The sequence below is a fragment of the Miscanthus floridulus genome, chromosome 7, assembly GCF_019320115.1.
Source record: "Miscanthus floridulus cultivar M001 chromosome 7, ASM1932011v1, whole genome shotgun sequence".
Lineage (NCBI taxonomy): Eukaryota > Viridiplantae > Streptophyta > Magnoliopsida > Poales > Poaceae > Miscanthus > Miscanthus floridulus.
In genome coordinates, this window is record NC_089586.1 from 123,208,290 (window position 1) to 123,225,541 (window position 17,252).

General features: G+C 44.6%; 1 protein-coding gene across 3 annotated transcripts; it reads left to right on the forward strand.

Annotated features, from left to right (window-relative positions):
• Window positions 1-10,695: 10,695 nt before the first annotated feature.
• LOC136467821 (protein DCL, chloroplastic-like) lies at window positions 10,696-14,749 on the forward strand. 3 transcript variants are annotated; one of them, XM_066466613.1, is made up of 4 exons: window positions 10,696-11,284; window positions 13,857-13,971; window positions 14,416-14,600; window positions 14,675-14,749. In XM_066466613.1, the coding sequence occupies exons 1-3, from the start codon at window positions 10,866-10,868 to the stop codon at window positions 14,587-14,589; spliced, it is 708 nt and encodes a 235-aa protein (XP_066322710.1). In that variant the 5' UTR covers window positions 10,696-10,865; the 3' UTR covers window positions 14,590-14,600; window positions 14,675-14,749. The 3 variants fall into 3 exon arrangements, with proteins under 3 accessions (XP_066322710.1, XP_066322709.1, XP_066322708.1); XM_066466612.1 differs by having other exon boundaries at window positions 14,416-14,590; XM_066466611.1 differs by having other exon boundaries at window positions 14,416-14,749.
• Window positions 14,750-17,252: the final 2,503 nt, after the last annotated feature.

A 17,252-nucleotide genomic window follows, 5' to 3' on the forward strand; every position in this document is an offset into this window, starting at 1 on the left:
CTCACTAAGAGCTCTCAACCTTGCTACTCTAAAGAGCTCAACTAGATGAATATAAATAATAAAGCAAGCTCTCAATTCTAATTACACTAAAGAGCTTGTGTCAACTAGTTTGCAAGAATGTAAATAAGTGAGTAAGGTGATTATACCGACGTGTAGGGGATGAACCAATCACAAGATGAATATATAGCCAATCACCGGGAGAATGCCAAAGACAAGAGACAATCGATTTTCTCCCGAGGTTCACGTGTTTGCCAACACGCTACGTCCCCGTTGTGTCGACCAACACTTGGTGGTTCGGCGGCTAAGAGGTGTTTCACAAACCTCGTCCACACGATTGGACACCACAAGAACCTACCCACAAGTGAGGTAACTCAATGACACGAGCAATTTACTAGAGTTACCTTTCGGCGCTCCGCCGGGGAAGGTACAACTCCCCTCACAATCACCGGAGACGGCCACGAACAATCACCAACTCGTGCCGATCCTCCACCGCTGCTCCAACCGTCTAGGTGGTGGCAACCACCAAGAGAAACAAGCGAAATCCGCAGCGCAACACGAATACCAAGTGCCTCTAGATGCAATCACTCAAGCAATGCACTTGGATTCTCTCCCAATCTCACAATGATGATGGATCAATGATGGAGATGAGTGGGAGGGCTTTGGCTAAGCTCACAAGGTTGCTATGTCAATGAAAATGTGCAAGAATTATCCCTTGAGCCGGCCATGGGGCTATAAATAGAGCCCCCATCAAATAGAGCCGTTATACCCCTTCACTGGGCAAAACGTGTTCTGACCGGACGCTCCGGTTAGACTGACCGGGCGCTGGCTCTTAGCGTCCGGTCGCTCAATGTCAGCCACGTGTCCAGACTCAACGGTCATCAGCCTCGACCGGACGCTGCTCCTTCGAACTGACCGGACGCTGAAGCCCCTGCGTCCGGTCGTTTACAGTAAGCTTCCGAGCATGACCGGACACGTCCGATAAAACTGACCGGACGCTGAAGCCCCAGCGTCTGGTCGTTTCCAGTAAGCTCCTCGAGGCATGTTTTTTCGACCGGACGCGTCCGGTCCACATTGACCGGACGTAGACCAGCGTCCGGTGCTCAACCCCAGCGACTGTGCCGTCTGACAGCTCGACCGGACGTAGCCTTTCAGCGTCCGGTCGCTGAGTGACCCAGCGTCCGGTCAGTAGACCGACGCCAGCATCATTTCGACCAACTCCATTTCAACTCTAACTTCTTCACCCTTGCTCAAATGTGCCAACCACCAAGAATTTTGCATCCGGCGCAATAGAAAATAGACATTTCATTTTTCCAAAAGTGCCGAATCCCGCCGAGCTTGCTCGGCGGGAGGGAGAGAGGGACCCAAACCCATCTCAACCCTGCAAACACCTTGCGCACATGTGTTAGCCTTTTTTTACAAATATTTTCAAGGGTGTTAGCACTCCACTAGATACTAAATGCATATGCAATGAGTTAGAGCATTTAGTGGCACTTTGATAACCGCATTCCGATACGAGTTTCACTCCTCTTAATAGTACGGCTATCTATCCTAAATGTGATCACACTCACTAAGTGTCTTGATCACTAAAACAAAATGGCTCCTACATTTTATACCTTTGCCTTGAGCCTTTTGTTTTTCTCTTTCTTCTTTTCCAAGTTCAAGCATTTGATCATCACCATGCTATCACCATTGTCATGATCTTCGTCATTGCTTCATCACTTGGAGTAGTGCTACCTATCTCATAATCACTTTGATAAACTAGGTTAGCACTTAGGGTTTCATCAATTAACCAAAACCAAACTAGAGCTTTCAGGGAGAACACCCTAGAACTGTGCCTTGTATGGCTTGAGATCCGCCTGAGCTATCTTCAGGGCGGGCAGACTGTTCTTGAACAGTATATCGATGGAGCTGCCGCCATCGATCAGTACTCTGTTGAACTGGACCTTGTTGATACAAGGATCGAGGACTAGGGGAAAACATCCTGGCTCAGGTATTGCGGCCCATTGGTCCTTTCTGTTGAAAGAGATTTCATGGTGAGACCACGGAGGGAGCCATGGATCGGCGAGGAGGTTGTCGGTGTTGGCCACATTCAAGCAAGCACAGGCAAGCAGCTTGCGTTCCCGCTTGGTCTCGATGGACACTTTGCCTCCGATGATGGTGTGCACGCGATCGGTTGGCTTGACATACTTGTGATGAGGGTCTGCATCGTCGTCGTCGTTATCCTCGTTGCGCTATTCTCCTACGTCGTTAGGCTTGTCGGATGTATCCAGAGCCTGTTGACGTGTATAGATAGACTTGAGAACACGGCAATTCTCTATGGTATGGTTTGACTTGGGATGGAGCTGGCAGGGCCCTTTCAATGCTTTGGCGTAGTCGTCTTCGTAATTACGACGTCTGCCACCCTTTTTAACGGTATTGACCTCGCCGTCGTCTTCCCGAGCACGCTTGCTCCTGTAATCGTCACGGCGGCTACGCCGCTGATTACGTTGGTCGCGGTGGTTGCGGGAGTCGTTGCGCTGGTTGCGGCGGTCAAAATTGTCGTTCCGACCACGGTTGCCACGGTAATCGTCGCGGTGTGGGGGGTGGTCGGAGCGTGGAACCCTTGCTGCTTCTTCAATAATTATCTTCTTAGCGTCGTCGGTGTCCGCATATTTCTTAGTGGTGGCCAGGAGCGCTGTGACCGATTCAGGTCTCTTCCGGAGGAGCTTGTCTCTTAGGGCGTTGTGGAAGCGGAGGCCAGTGACGAAAGCCTCAATTGCCTCGTTGTTGGAGATTGATGGGACCTTGATGCGTATCTCTAAGAAACGCCGGACGTACTCGCGCAGTGGCTCATCTTTCCGATCTCGGATCTGTTGTAGATTGTACTTGTTGCCCGGTTGTTCACAAGTAGTTATGAAATTGTCGATGAAGGCTTGCTTGAGCTCCTGCCAAGAATCAAAGTAGTTCGCCGGCAAGCTGACCAGCCATTGGTGACCTGCATGGCCAACAACGACTGGGAAGTAGTTAGACATGACGTGCTCATCAGCCATGGCTGATCTGCACGCAGTTTCGTAGTGCATGACCCATAATTCTGGGTTTTCCTTGCCGTCGTACTTCTAAAGTTTCTCGAGCTTGAAATTCTTGGGCCATATGACTTGGCGAAGGTGTGGAGTAAACTGCTTCAAACCTGGCGGGCCGTGGGCAGTGTCATATTCCATACGATGATAGCTTTCATGGGATGCACGATCGTTGGCTCTCTGGTTGATGCGAGTGCGCAGATCACGTCCACCGAGGTAATGGCGGAGATCGTTATTGCCATCGCGGCGATCTCGATTGCCATCTGGATTAGCCCTGCGACCGTGGTTATCGTGGCAATTGTTGCGGTTATCACGACGGTTATCATCCCAAACGTCGCGGTGGTTATCCTCCCGACGGCGGTTGTCGTCCCAACCACCATCATGACCACCGTTTCTGCCTTGACGGTTGTCTGATGGGTCGTTGTTGCGCTAGCCATGTTGGTTGAGTGGCTGTGAGCGACTTAAGTATTGGCGGCTGTGGCTTGATTCGATTGAAACGGATGGAGCCCAGGCTTAATTCACCATCTCTGCGGTCTGAGCCATAGCAGCCATCAGATAAGCTTGTATATCATCGTGAACTGCCTAGGTTTCGGGAGTGTTGGGTAGCCGCTGCATTATAGCCATGGCGACGGCTACGTTGGCGCTTAGAGTCTTGAAGACTTGTTTGTCCCCCACCCTATCGAAGGCATTGTTGAGGTCGCGTGGCTGGACCCTTATGCGTCGTGCCTCCTCTTCTGTTTCAGCTTCGATTTGCCGGTGATTAAACCGGTCAATATTGCATGCCTCGCGCGCAGTCCTTTCTTGTTCCGTTTCGCCAACTGCTGGTGGTTCGTCATTGCTGACAATGTTGATCAAATCCCCTCGCCTTGGCGGGAAAGACGGGAATTGTGGGGCCCGCGGGGTGTGGTCTGGGATATCCAGATCGTATTCGACACCTTCATCGTTGTGATGCTAGAGCTCAGTGTGGACGGAGGTATTAGATACGATGCCAGACGAGGAGCTGAAGTCGCCCTCTTGGACTATGTGGACGGATCCTTCTTGATAATCTTCGATCTGGATCATGTTGACGAAGTTGCGCGGCTTCGGCCGAGGCCGGTGCATAAAACACAGATTCAAGCGACGTTGTAGGTTATACGCGTAGCTGGAGGCAGTGTTTCGCAGGCCGTAGGGCTGGGCCTGGTGGTTCTCCGTCGAGGCTTCATACTTGGAGAGCCAGAGGCCTGTCGCGGAGGCTGGCCGGCGACGAGCGGAGCGCCCTTCGGGAGTAGATATGACCACGAGATCTGTACCAAGCCGTGCAGGGCGGCTAGCCTGAACTGGTCGGGTAGATCTGTTGTGGGGAGCAGTTACCTGCTCATTAGGTTGACTTTGAATCGTACTTAACAGAGCTAGGGTTTCAGCGAGTTTGGTGCCGACCCGATCAATGGAATCGAGCAGGTCGGTGTTGTCGATCTGCTTCCCTTTGTAGCAGGGAGGCGGATGACGGGTTGTCGGCGTGGCTAAAGATGATGCGGGCGTGGTCGGAGCCAGATGTATCATGGTCGGAGCCAGATCTATCATGGTCGGAGCCGTATCCACCGTGGTCGGAGCCGCATCCACCGTGGTCGGAGCCGTAGCCGATGCAGGTGAGGTAGTGGTTGACGCAGATTGAATCCGCGCCTCCTCCGTGGCCATGGCGATGAAGTCGTCGGAGCCGATGGTCCAGGTGATCTGGCCGACGGTGAACGTGAGTCCGCTTGGCGTAGCCATGGGGCCGGAGGTGATGACCGTCTTGTTCGCTTGGAGAGCAGTACGCACACTCCCTACCTGGCGCGCCACTGTCGACGAAATATGGTCGGTAGTCTACCTAGGGGTATGCCCAAGGTAGTAGATTGTCAGCAGACAGATGTGCAAGCCACAAACAAGACGGTGACGCAAGACAGACACGAGGTTTTATCCAGGTTCGGCCGCCAAGAAGGCGTAATACCTACGTCCTGCGTCTGATTGTATTGCTGTATGTCAATGAGAGATATTTTTTAGAGGGGTCCCCTGCCCGCCTTATATAGTCCGGAAGGCAGGGTTACAGATCTGGAAACTAATCCTAGCCAGTTACAATTGCCATACATGGCTGGATAAGGATTCCTATTCTAACCGACCAGGATCTTGCTTGGTCACCAAATCTGTTTTGACTCCTTACGCGGGACTCCGAACAGGTTGGCCGGGCCGCGCGTCGTCTTTTGGTGGACCGAACCCACTGATCCGGGCCGGCCCAAGCCTAGCCGTAAGGGTATAGGAGTTAATACCCCCACAGCCACGTCGCTAATTAAAAGAACGGTGCGGATGAACTGTAGATGGGAGCAGGCCAGTGGGCCAGTCAGCAGGCCCAGCTAGGAGCGTCTCGGGCGCGGACACGAGCCGTGGAGTAGTATTTGCATTATTTTTTCCTCCTGGACTACTATCATAATTCGTTTTTCCTCCTCGAGCTCTAAAATCGAATAGTCTGCCTCACTCAACTTTAACTCTCTCTCTATAGTTTCTTCTCTCCATTGAAATGATAGGGTCGTTATGCTTATTACAAAACTTGTCTTAGAGATGACAACGGAACCATGGTATACCCTTTTTATTAGAGGTTAAATCGATCATCATCCGAAGAATTAGGGGAAAATATATATATTATGAGAAAATTAAACTTTCATGAAAGAGAAGCAAATGAAACGCCTTCATGAAAATTATTGTAGAAATGAGAATGAAGTTTTCATTCCGTATATATGCCAAATAACGAATTAGTAAGCACAACCAATCTCGGAGAAGTTTCAATTTTTGGATTTGGGATAGTTTCAGAATACCCATTAATAGGATAAAAACTTACTTCATGCTATTTTCATAAGATTTCTCTCTTTCTTATTCTTGTTGAGTAAGCCCCCGAGGGGGCTTGGTTCCCATTTTCCTAGATCTAAGTCCAATTTCTTAATGCTTATAGATTCATTTTCACGAGCTTTGAGTACTTTTGCCCTGTTCACTTGGCTTATAAGTCGTACTTTTTCAGCCAACGAACAATATTTTTCTCTCACAACAAATCAGTCAACAGTACTTTCAGCCATGGCTTATCAGCCAAGCGAACAGAGCATTTATTTAGATTTATCATGTGCTAATACACTTTTTAGGTTTTTTTTTGAATTTTTTAGAAGCTTCATATTTTTTTGTGGTTCAAAAATCTTACCCACTCTATTCTAAATTATAAGTCGTACTAACATTTCTAGATGCATAGCGACAACAATGCATATAGATATAGTGTATATCTTGATGCATAGCTTTTAGAAGCCACGATGACTTATAATTTAGAATTTAGAGAGTACTAATTGTTTACCATGTTTTCTATAATTAAAAATAATAATAAAACCACCTTGAGACCACTTTTAAACAGGATAGCGAAATAATTTATACGTAGACTTTGGGAGGTAGGTTGTCTGGTTAGAGTTTGAGAACTACTGCGATAATTCAGCCATAGTTATAGAGATGAAAAATATTTTTTTCCCTCTGCGATAATTTAACAGAAAAGCTAAAGCTTGCGTGTGTAATTTGTTTTGCCTCATCACACAAATTTGTGTAGAAAAAAGTCTACTTAACCCCCCACCTTTCATACATGGTCTACTTCACCCCCAACTATGAAACCGTCTATTTTACTCCCTGATTTTTTCAAAATCGTCTATTTTATCCCCGGGCGGTTTTTGACAGCGGGTTGCTACACCAACAACGGGTTGCTACAGTAACAGTTGGTTTGAATTTCCTTTTTTTTATTTTCGGTGAATCTTTAAAAAATCATAGTAAATCATAGAAAAAAAATCTAATTTTGTTGAACTCCACATGAGTAGATCTACATAGTGAATATATAATACGGTATGATTTAGTACAAAATTTTTACTGTAGCCTTAGATTAATTAGAAAATCTAATTTTGTCTGTAATTAATTGGAATAATTCATAGCTGCAGCTTCTATGGTCCAATTGTGGTGAATTTTTTATGGTACGCTAATTATTGTATGCTTGAACTATAGTAAAAATTTCGTACTCATTGGACTATGTATAACTTAGTTATAGATAAATTCTAATTAATTACAGACAAAATTGGATTTTCCAATTAATCTAAAGCTACAAAAAAAATTGTATTAAACATACCGTATTATATATTCACTGTGTAGATCTACTCATGTGGAGTCCAATAAAATTAGATTTTTCATTTTATAATTTTTCTATGATTTACTATGATTTTTTCAAAAATGCACCGAAAATAAATAAATAAAAAGGAAATTCAAAACCGCCGGCACTGTAGCAAACCCACGGTTACTGTAGCAAAATCGCCGCTGAAAACCGCCCAGGGTAAAATAAACGATTTTAGAAAGTTTAGGGGGTAAAACAGATGGTTTCATATAGTTGGGGTGAAGTAGACCAAGTACGAAACATGGGGTTAAGTAGACTTTTTCCAATTTGTGTACGTTGGATTTGCCCAGCGACTTCATCCATGCCATTCATAGCACGGCACGCGTCAATCTCTCTGATCTTCTCATCTTCTGTCATAGTCATGGGCGGAGCTACGTGGAGGGGATCCTGGGCGATGGCCCCCCTCTTTGCTTCATGCAAATTTCTACAGACTCAAGTCACTAGTACACTTGCCCAGTCAGTCTAGTTGACGTAAGTACATGTAATTAAGCATCACAATTCACTCAGAGTCTCGATGCACTCTCTGATTTTCTTCGTCACCATGGTTATGTCTCCCGAGATAGCAGTAAGCAAGTACTCTCTGCTAGTCTGCTGTACATCTCTCCATGCAGCTCCACGCTCGCTGACTGTCGACAGGTCATAAGCCGGTTGTGCTGATTTATACAGATGATTTATTGGGAGAAAAAAATATTATACCATGGTTAACCCAGCTTATAACCCTGATTCGGATGTGAGCTCTGCCACTGGTCATAGTGCCATTATTTTACCTTTAACCGTTCAAACGGTAGTGTCACCTTGAATTATGCTCTGACATACAAATTTACACGTCATCTCACAATGACGCTTCATTCCATTTTGTAGTTTGTACCTGATGCCGTATGCTTCGAGCCTGCACGTACACCAACACAAAAAAGACATGTACTGGACAGTTTTGCTTTGTCAAGTGACAGCAATTATTATTTCTAGTTCACTCATTGTTACTGTGGACTTTGCCTTTTGCTTTTAGTTCATGCGTTGAGATTTTAATTATGTTTTTTAATATTTTTGTGTTTGTTAATGTTGTTTATTTTGACAATAACTCTTGTTTCTTACTTAGATGGCTGGCCTTCTAACATTGTTAATTTGCATTCATCAAATACTACCATTTTTTGTTATTTCTCACCTTTTTTCCTTTGTAAGTTGAGATTTCCCTATACTTTTTATATGTTTGGAATTGAAGGCTCAAATATTTTTTACAATTTTTTTAACTTAGATTATTTGTTGATCTCGATATGCATTGTCCCAATTTATTTAGTTTCACTACATATATCATGCTCGGTTGTAAATCTTCTTTTTGTTACCTAGATTTTTTTTATTTCATCACCTTTCCATTTCTTTTTCCTAATTAGCATTCATGAAAGGAACTAAGATCTGAGTCAAATTAGTCTCTCCTAGAATCTGATTTTAGTTACTATGAATTTATACTAGATTTACACTTTACTTGGGTTCATGTTATGGTGATTATTTTGGTATAATTCCTAGGTAGTATTAGTGTAACTTAATATTAATGTGAAGATTTGTGTTTTTTCTCAATTGTATTTGTTATTTGAAATTTTCCTATTTTGATATGTTTGGTTAATTGAAGGCTCAAATATTTTGTTATTTTGCATCCATAATAAACTTTTGTATTTTGTAACTTTGATTATTTGTTCTTTTGCATATGCTTTGGTATAATACTTAAAATTGAAGTCCCTCTATCTTTGTTAATTTGCAATTCATAGAATAATATGTGTTTCTTTGTTTTTTCTAATTTTTTGTCATATGATTTTTTCTATTTTTCTATGTTTGATTAATTGAAGGCTCAAATATTTTGTTATTTTGCAATTCCTAATAAAATTTTGGATTCTGTAACTTTGATTATTTGTTCATCTACATATGCAAGTTCCAAAACTTGAAAATTATCTAGTCTTACTATATTGCTCGGTTGCAAATGTTTCTGTTACCTAATCTTTGCTTTCATCTCCTTCCCATTTACTTTTCCTAACTAGCATTCATGAAAGGAACTAAAGTTCAGGTCAAATTCTTCTCTCCTGGAATCTGATTTTAGTTACTAATTTATACTAGATTTACACAATAAGTTATGGTGATTATTTTGGTGTAATTCCTAGGTAGGATTAGTGTAACTTAATATTAATGTGAAAATTTGTGTTTTTCTCAATTTTATTTAATATTTTTTTTTCATATTTTGATATGTTTGGTTAACCGAAGCTCAAATATTTTGTTATTTTGCACTCCATAATAATTTTTTGTATTTTGTAACTTTGATTATTTGTTCTTCTGCATATTCTTTGGTATAATACTTAAAATTTAAGGCCCTCTATCTTTGTTAATTTGCAATTCATAAATAATATGTGTTTCTTTGTATTTTTCACAATTTTTTTGTTCTTTGAAATTTTCCTATTTTTCCTAATTAGCATTCATGAAAGGAACTAAGATTCGGTTCAAGTTCTTCTCTCCCAGAATCTGATTTAAGTTACTATGAATTCATATTAGATTTACACAAGAAGTCATGGTGATTATTTTGGTGTAATTCCCAGGGTAAGGTTAGTGTAGCTTACGATTATGTGAAAATATTTGTTTTTTCTCAATTTTATTTGTTGTTTAAATTTTTTCCTTTTTTGAGAATTATTATTTTTCCTATTTTCAAATAACAAAGCAGATGATTTTTCCTATTTTATTCTCATTCGAAGGCTAAAATGTGTACTTCTGTCATGATTTGGTCTTGTATAAATCTTGTGATGCATATGGTTTTATCACATGAATACTTGGCATTATTAAATCGTGTGATTTTCGGTCTGTTCGCTGGTTGGTTTCTAAGCTGGTTTGAGCTGTCAGGTGCTGGTTTACCGTGAGAGAAAAACACTGTTGACTGACTGGTTTGGGCTGGCTGAAACCAACAAGCGATCAGACTGTCATCCGAGTGAACAGGACGAGTCAAATCGGATTTGCTTTCTCAGACCTTTATTTGTGTGATTTGACCGTATCAATTACTCGAGTGATCAAAGCTTACATATCACTCAAGTCATCAATAGACGGATCCTAATTTAAACGTAGATTCTGGGATTGGCCAATCGGGAGGTTGCGCAGCAGCAACCACGATTTTTTAAAAAAATAATATTTTTAATAAATAATTGTAAATATATCATCTGAAATTGTGAGAATCGTAAGCCGATAGGACCACTATCGACGACTGGCGGGCCGACATGACCGCAGGGCAGGCGCTCAGTCGCTCAGTGCTCACTCCCGTGCTGCGCACACAGCCAGACCCAGACCTATCCACTCCTCCGTGTAACATCCCGGCTAACTTCCCAGCCACTGGCCACTGCTTGCGGCATTCCCACCCGCCGCGCGGCGCAACCCAGACCCCCGCCCCCCCCCCCCCCCCCCCCCCCCCCCCCCCCCCCCCGGCCCCTCCAGCTCGGGAAAACCCCCCGACGAGCCACCGCCACGCGACGCACCCTCCCTCCCTCCTGCCGACCGGCCCGCCGCGCGAGGCCGGGCCTGGGACACGGGGGACCCCGCCCGTACCCATGCCGTAATTGCCAACCGAGCCGCAGCCGCCTCGCCGTGCACACATGCACTTCCCCTCGCCGCGCGCGCACGCCATGGCCGCGCCGGCCGTCGCCCGCCCTCGCCTCGTCCCCGTGGCCCACCCCGCCTCGACCTCTTGCCTGCTGGTCCTCCGGAGCCGAGGGCGCGGGCACGGCCGCGCGGTTGCGGCGGTGAGGGCGCGCGAGCAAGGCGCGGCGCCGCCCGACCCGGCGGCCTTCCTGCGGCGGCCGGAGGTAGCGACGGTGACGTCGACGGAGGAGGAGAGGGACACCGATGCGGAATCCTCGTTTGATGGCCCGGGGGACGACGAGGCGCCCGAGGAGGAAGGGGTTCAGGGGAGGAGGAAGGCGACGGAGAGGGAGTGGGTGGACTGGGAGGATCTTATCCTCGAGGATACCGTGCCGCTCGTTGGATTCGTGCGGATGATCCTCCACTCCGGCAAGTACGCAACATTTCCCTCTTCCTGCCTTCTGCTTTGTTGATTAGCACCAGAAATTCATCACGAACTTTGTCATTCAGGTTAATACATTTTAAATTTAGAATAGCCTAACACCGTAGGTCATTGGTGCTGTCGCAATTCATCGAACTGATAGTCTGCTAGGTGAACTTATCGTGCGAATGCTGACAATGCCCCATTGATGGAGGCACTATTGGATCAATTACAGCTATATTTTTCTTTTCTTTTTATCCAACTCCATTGCTATAATGGCACAGTTGGTTTTATGCTGGACAGAACATTATGGACAATGTTGACAAAGCTGTGAATTTATTGCTTTCTTAAAATCAGAGTATATTATTTATTTTTTTTTAAAAAGAGAAACTTGTGAATTGCTCCCTCTGTCCCAAAAAGAATGGAAATCTAGGTTAACAAGGAGCAAACAGTCCCAAGTTTGACTAGGTTTATGATAGTATCAACACTTGTATCTTCAAATAAGTTTATTATGAAAATAGATTCCATAATTAATCTAGTAATACTTATTATGCATACAAAATATCAATAGTTTTCTGTATATATTTGCTCAAAATTTGGGATTGCTTGACTCCTCGAGAACCGAGATTTGTATTCCTTTTGGGATGGAAGGAGTTGTTCAATTGGTTTTGCACCATTGGTTGCACAGATGTATTGCACTCAAGGCATGCAGTAGATTAATCTATCATGTATTACATATATAAGAGTATAAATTATTATATGTCGCAATTTGAAGGGAAGGTGCCATGACATGCTGCAGAAAAAAATGACAAAATCTACAACTCTTATAGGAGCGTTTGCATTTAATCCTACTTCTTATCACCTGAGTGCACTTGATATGTTTTGGTCTCGATTGGCTGCAGCGCCTGGCTAGGGTGCCAGCAAAATTCTGAGTACACTTCTGAAGTACCTAGACTATTTTTTTTTTAGTGCAATAATTCATTTTGAGAGGAACCTGCACTATTTTGACATGCATAGTTATTTGGATAGTTGATTCCAAAATGTGTTTCCTCCTTTCTTTTACAAAAGACCTTTCCTAAGGTCCCGTTCGGATGGTATGGTTCCGGAGGAATTTGGATGGTTCGGAGGAATTCTGAAGGAATTTGTGAGAGGAGGGAGAGGTGAGTTTGGAATCTCAAGTGGTGCCTAAGAAAGATACCTTCCGTTATCTAGGATCGATGCTACAGAAGGATGGAGATATTGACGTAGACGTTTGCCATAGGATCAAAGCATGGTGGATGAAGTGGCGCCAAGCATCTGACATTCTCTGTGACAAGAGGGTACCACAAAAGCTTAAAGGCAAGTTCTATATAACGACGATTAAACCCGCTATGTTGTATGGAGCAGAATGTTGGCCTACAAAAAGACGACATGTCCAACAACTGAGTGTCGCGGAAATGCGTACGTTGCGTTGGATTTTGGTCACACAAGGATGGAACGATGATATACGTGATCGTCTAGGGGTAGCACCAATTGGGCTTGTCCAACATCGGTTGAGGTGGTTTGGCCATGTCCAAAGGAGACCTTCAGAGGCACCAGTGCATTGTGGAGTGCTAAGTCGAGATATCAATGTGAGGAGAGGTAAAGGAAGACCAAAGCTGACATGGGGGGGAGGTAATAAAAAGAGATTTAAAGGGTTGGGACATACCTAGAGATCTTTGTTTGGATAGGAGTACTTGGAAAGTAGCTATTGACGTGCCTGAACCGTGACTAAGTGCTCATGTTGGGTTTCAACTCTAGCTTACCCCCAACTTGCTTGGGACTAAAAGGCTTTGTTGTTGTTGTTGTTGTACTCTCTTAATGGAACATGTTCAATGCACGTTCCTGAAAATGAAAAACAAAGCTTTGTCTGGTGCCAAGTTCAACAGAAAGAGTCTTCACACTGGTATATAGACCATGATACTGGTGTAAACATTGATCCATTCTACTATTCCGCACTGTATGTCTGTGTATATGCATTTAATTTAGCATTGTTTTGCGTTTGATTGAAGGGCGGGCCTGGTGCAAGCGGTAGAGTCTTACCGCCTGTGACTGGAAGGTCTCGGGTTCGAGTCGTGGTCTCCTCGCATTGCACAGGCGAGGGTAAGGCTTGCCACTGACACTCTTCTCCAGACCTCGCACAGAGCGGGAGCTCTCTGCACTGGGTAGACCCCTTTTTTTTTGTTGTGCGTTTGATTAGTTTCCATGCGAGGCAGCAATTGTATGGTCGAAATATGCATCTTACTTAAACAAACATGCTGTTAGTGTATGGCTACTGAGTCCTGAGTCCTGAGTAATGAAGCACACAAAGTCAGCACTAGGCTTACTTTATGATAACATGTCTTATATAGTATCGGACATGGCATGTGCTTCTATCATCATCCAACAATCAGCAGGATCCAGTTTAAGAACTGATCCGACTATACATCTATAGAAAAGGCTTAGGATACACCAACAGAAAGTATTACTTCTTCCTGTGGTAGTTGTCGTAGCTTGCAGTTTATGTGCTATGATTGCTGGATTGTTCTCTCTTTTGTCATAGTTTCACTTTGAAAACTGGGTGCAGGTATGAAAGTGGTGATCGGCTGAGTCCTGAACATGAGAAGGCGATTCTGGAACGTTTGCTTCCATACCATCCAGAATATGATAAGAAAATTGGATGTGGTATTGACTACATCACGGTATGTTGTCCTTGAAAATGGACCGAATAAATTACTCTAGTTGTCTTCAAGAAGTGGAGAGTTAAAGAAATAAACATGCACAACTGTCAAGATCTTATTGTTACTGAGTTTTGAGCTTGAACTCCCAATCAATTGTATGTCAACTTTGTGTTGTGACGTGTCAAGGACTTCAACACAATCTAGTCACAAGATGCAGCAAATATCAGTGTTTTCTGTTCTGAACAGAGATTTCCGTTTCTTTTTGAGAAAATCTGAATAGTTTGTTTGGTGGGTGAATGGTTAGGCTTAAAATTCAAATGACAGTTTTATTTCAATCATATCGAATGGTTAGCCTTAAAATTCTAATGCAAGTTTTATTTCAATCATATCGAATGCTATTGGTGGGTGATAACTTAGTTGTTCATCTGACTTATTTGGCAACTAACATTTAGTATCATTTTGCAGGTAGGATTACATCCAGAATTTGAAAACTCAAGATGTTTATTCATAGTTAGGAAAGATGGTGAGCAAGTTGATTTTTCATTCTGGAAGTGCGTCAAAGGTCTCATCCGACAAAAGTACCCCATGTATGCGGACAGTTTCATTCTCAGGCATTTCCGCAGGAGACAAGATTACTGAAGTAGTTGCTCGTATGATTGTTTCAGTGTAACATTTCTATGATATTGATTTTGTCCAGGCCTTTAATATCTGCGATTTTTTGCAGTTGTTCAAATCCACGTGGAGTGTTCCTTTAACCATCTTATTCCACGCAACATAAATGGATATATAGGTTCGTCAATGCAGATGAAATTGTAGTGCTCCATTAAGTTACTAGCCTTTTGAAGCACTCAGCAGCCTGTTTATATATATTTTTCCTGTTCGCTTAATGTACGAATGGCATCTAGAGGTTTAGATTAGACTACAAAATATGTACTCTCTCCGTTTTAGATATATATGACATCAATGACAATCTAATTAGTTTGTTGAACTAACTGGCCTGTCATAAACGTCATACATTTATATTAAAAAACCGAGGGGGTAACTAATCGGTTTATGATCGAAATGCTTTTCTATCAAATGAACTCATGGAGGGGCCAGGGGGCCAACTCAAGCCGCTAAGTTTAAGCCAAGTAGCCAGCCTTGGGTCTCAAAATGAAGGAGTGTCACATAAGATGGAGACCTTACTGAAATTTTGGCACCAGCTCCACCGGTGGTCGTGTTGCCAAAACCATCAAAATTTGGTAAGACAAGCATGGTTCCTATGGCGCACAATCATTGTGTCAATTCCTTAAGGCCCCATTTATAAGATCCTTTTTTACAGGAATCATACAGAAATTATATCAATTTTAGATGAAAAACACAGGAATTAGGAAAATTTTCAAACATGGCATGAGTTTTTTTTTGTTGCTCAGCCTACGACTTTCGAACTACGGTTTCGTCTTTTCTGAACGAGAAACAGCAGCAGCTTGCATGCTCGCAATTTCTCGCCCAAATACGGCCTGCAGGACGCTTTCGTTCAATCAAAATCAAAATTTACGAAAACGAGTGTGTTTGCTACGCTTGGCTGAGCCCTGCGGGCTCGTGGCCGAGACGCGCCCCCGGGCCGGGAAGGTTGGCGTTGTCCAAGAGGCACAGCCGCACAGGCAAGTCGCCCTTGCAAGCGCATCAAAGGACAAAGGCCGCCCGGCCGCGGCGTGTGGCCTCCAAAGTCCAAACGTGTGGTTGGCCGCTGGTGCCGCCAAGCCACGCTGCCGTCTCGGCCGTTGCTGCCTGCTCGGCAAGGGCAGTCAACATGGATATTAATTGTGCTACCACTAAATGTTTTTGTTGATGTGTCAAGATAGTTATTGAAGAGAGAGTAAAAATTATAGAAACCGAATTTAACTTCCTGTTTGTTTGAGCTACTTTTCAGCCATGAAACAATACTTTCCTCTTATAATATTTCAGCATAAGCATCAGCATAAGCCAAATTTTATGTCTACGTGAGAACGAAGACATGAAGGGACGTGATTGATAGAGAATAAAGATAGAATGTATGTGATTGGATAAAAATTATTTGTTGAAACTATATATTAAGATCATAGTTTTTATATACAGTGTCTATAGAAATTAATGTGTATAAAAACTCCCGTGTAGTTTTGGGACTGCCTAGCGTTGCCAGTACCGGTCGACCCATCACACACACACACATGTTTGCCGCGTACGTACGCGAGATTACCGGCTCTTGGCCCTGGGGTTGTTTGGGTGGGGATGGAGCGACGCCTCCTCTGCTTCAGCAATAAGCAAGCAGCTGCTGAAAATCGGGGCAGCTCTTTTCTGCCTCTTCCTCTGCGTTTTCCATTGGTCCGAAACAGCTGCTCGTCCAGAACCTTGGTTTGGTGGTTATGGGGCCTACTTAGATGTGAATGTGACAGTATGTACTCTCCAGATTTTTTTTGAACGTCTCTCCAGAAAATTTAGTTTTCCAGAGGCATATAATAATGGGTTAATTGGATCTGTGCCATTATAACTTTGTCGTTTTTGAAGAACACCATTACTATTCGTCTATTTTGAAGCATGCCATTACAATTCTTCGTTTCCCACAATATGTCACTGAATACGTATGGACACAGTCTGAGCCCAGCTGCAGACGTATACGAAGACGTATACTTCATCTCCCCTGTCACTGACACGCGGGCCCCATATGTCATCTTCTTCTTCCCCCTCTCCTCATCACCTTCCTCCTGCTCCCACCTTCCGTCCATGGCTGTCGTGAGATGCTGGCATGGCGCTCCCGCGACCGTGGAGGGCTAGCGGACGGCGGAGGAGGTCGACGGTGGCCCTGCAAACACACCGAGGGTGCCCTCGCCGGTGAGAGCGAATCAGGTGAGGCCGGCGTCGGTGAGGATGGCCCAAGGTCCGCCGATGTCCGTGGGAGACGAGGTTTCTAGCTCAGGTTAGCCACGAGATGTAGCGAGATGGCCTCCTCATGCGCTTGCGAAGCCGATGGAAGCAGCGGAAGGGCGCAAGATGGCTTGTGCGAGGAGATCGACGAGCTCGGGTCGACCCCGGCAATGGTGGCGACGGTGCTTGGTGGAGGCGCTAGAGCAAGGAGGGCTTGTGCTGCTGCTGCTGCTCGCGGCTTGGAGATGCCCATCTCCTCGAGCGCGGCCATCACCTCCTCCCCGAGGCCGAGCTCCTCGAAGCTCTCGGCGGCCTCGACCCTCTTCCCCTTCCCCTGTTGCGAGCTTCGCTTCGCGGCCCTCGAGGCGGGCCACGGGACGCCAGGGGACGAGGCGTCCTTGAGGTGGTGGAGGCAGAGG

Excerpts from the sequence above, each read along its gene's own strand:
- LOC136467821 (XM_066466611.1), top strand. The coding sequence starts at position 10,866 with ATGCACTTCCCCTCGCCGCGCGCGCACGCCATGGCCGCGCCGGCCGTC. Across the intron at positions 11,285-13,856 it reads ATGATCCTCCACTCCGGCAA|GTATGAAAGTGGTGATCGGC; the intron begins GTACGCAACATT and ends AACTGGGTGCAG. Across the intron at positions 13,972-14,415 it reads GTGGTATTGACTACATCACG|GTAGGATTACATCCAGAATT; the intron begins GTATGTTGTCCT and ends ATCATTTTGCAG.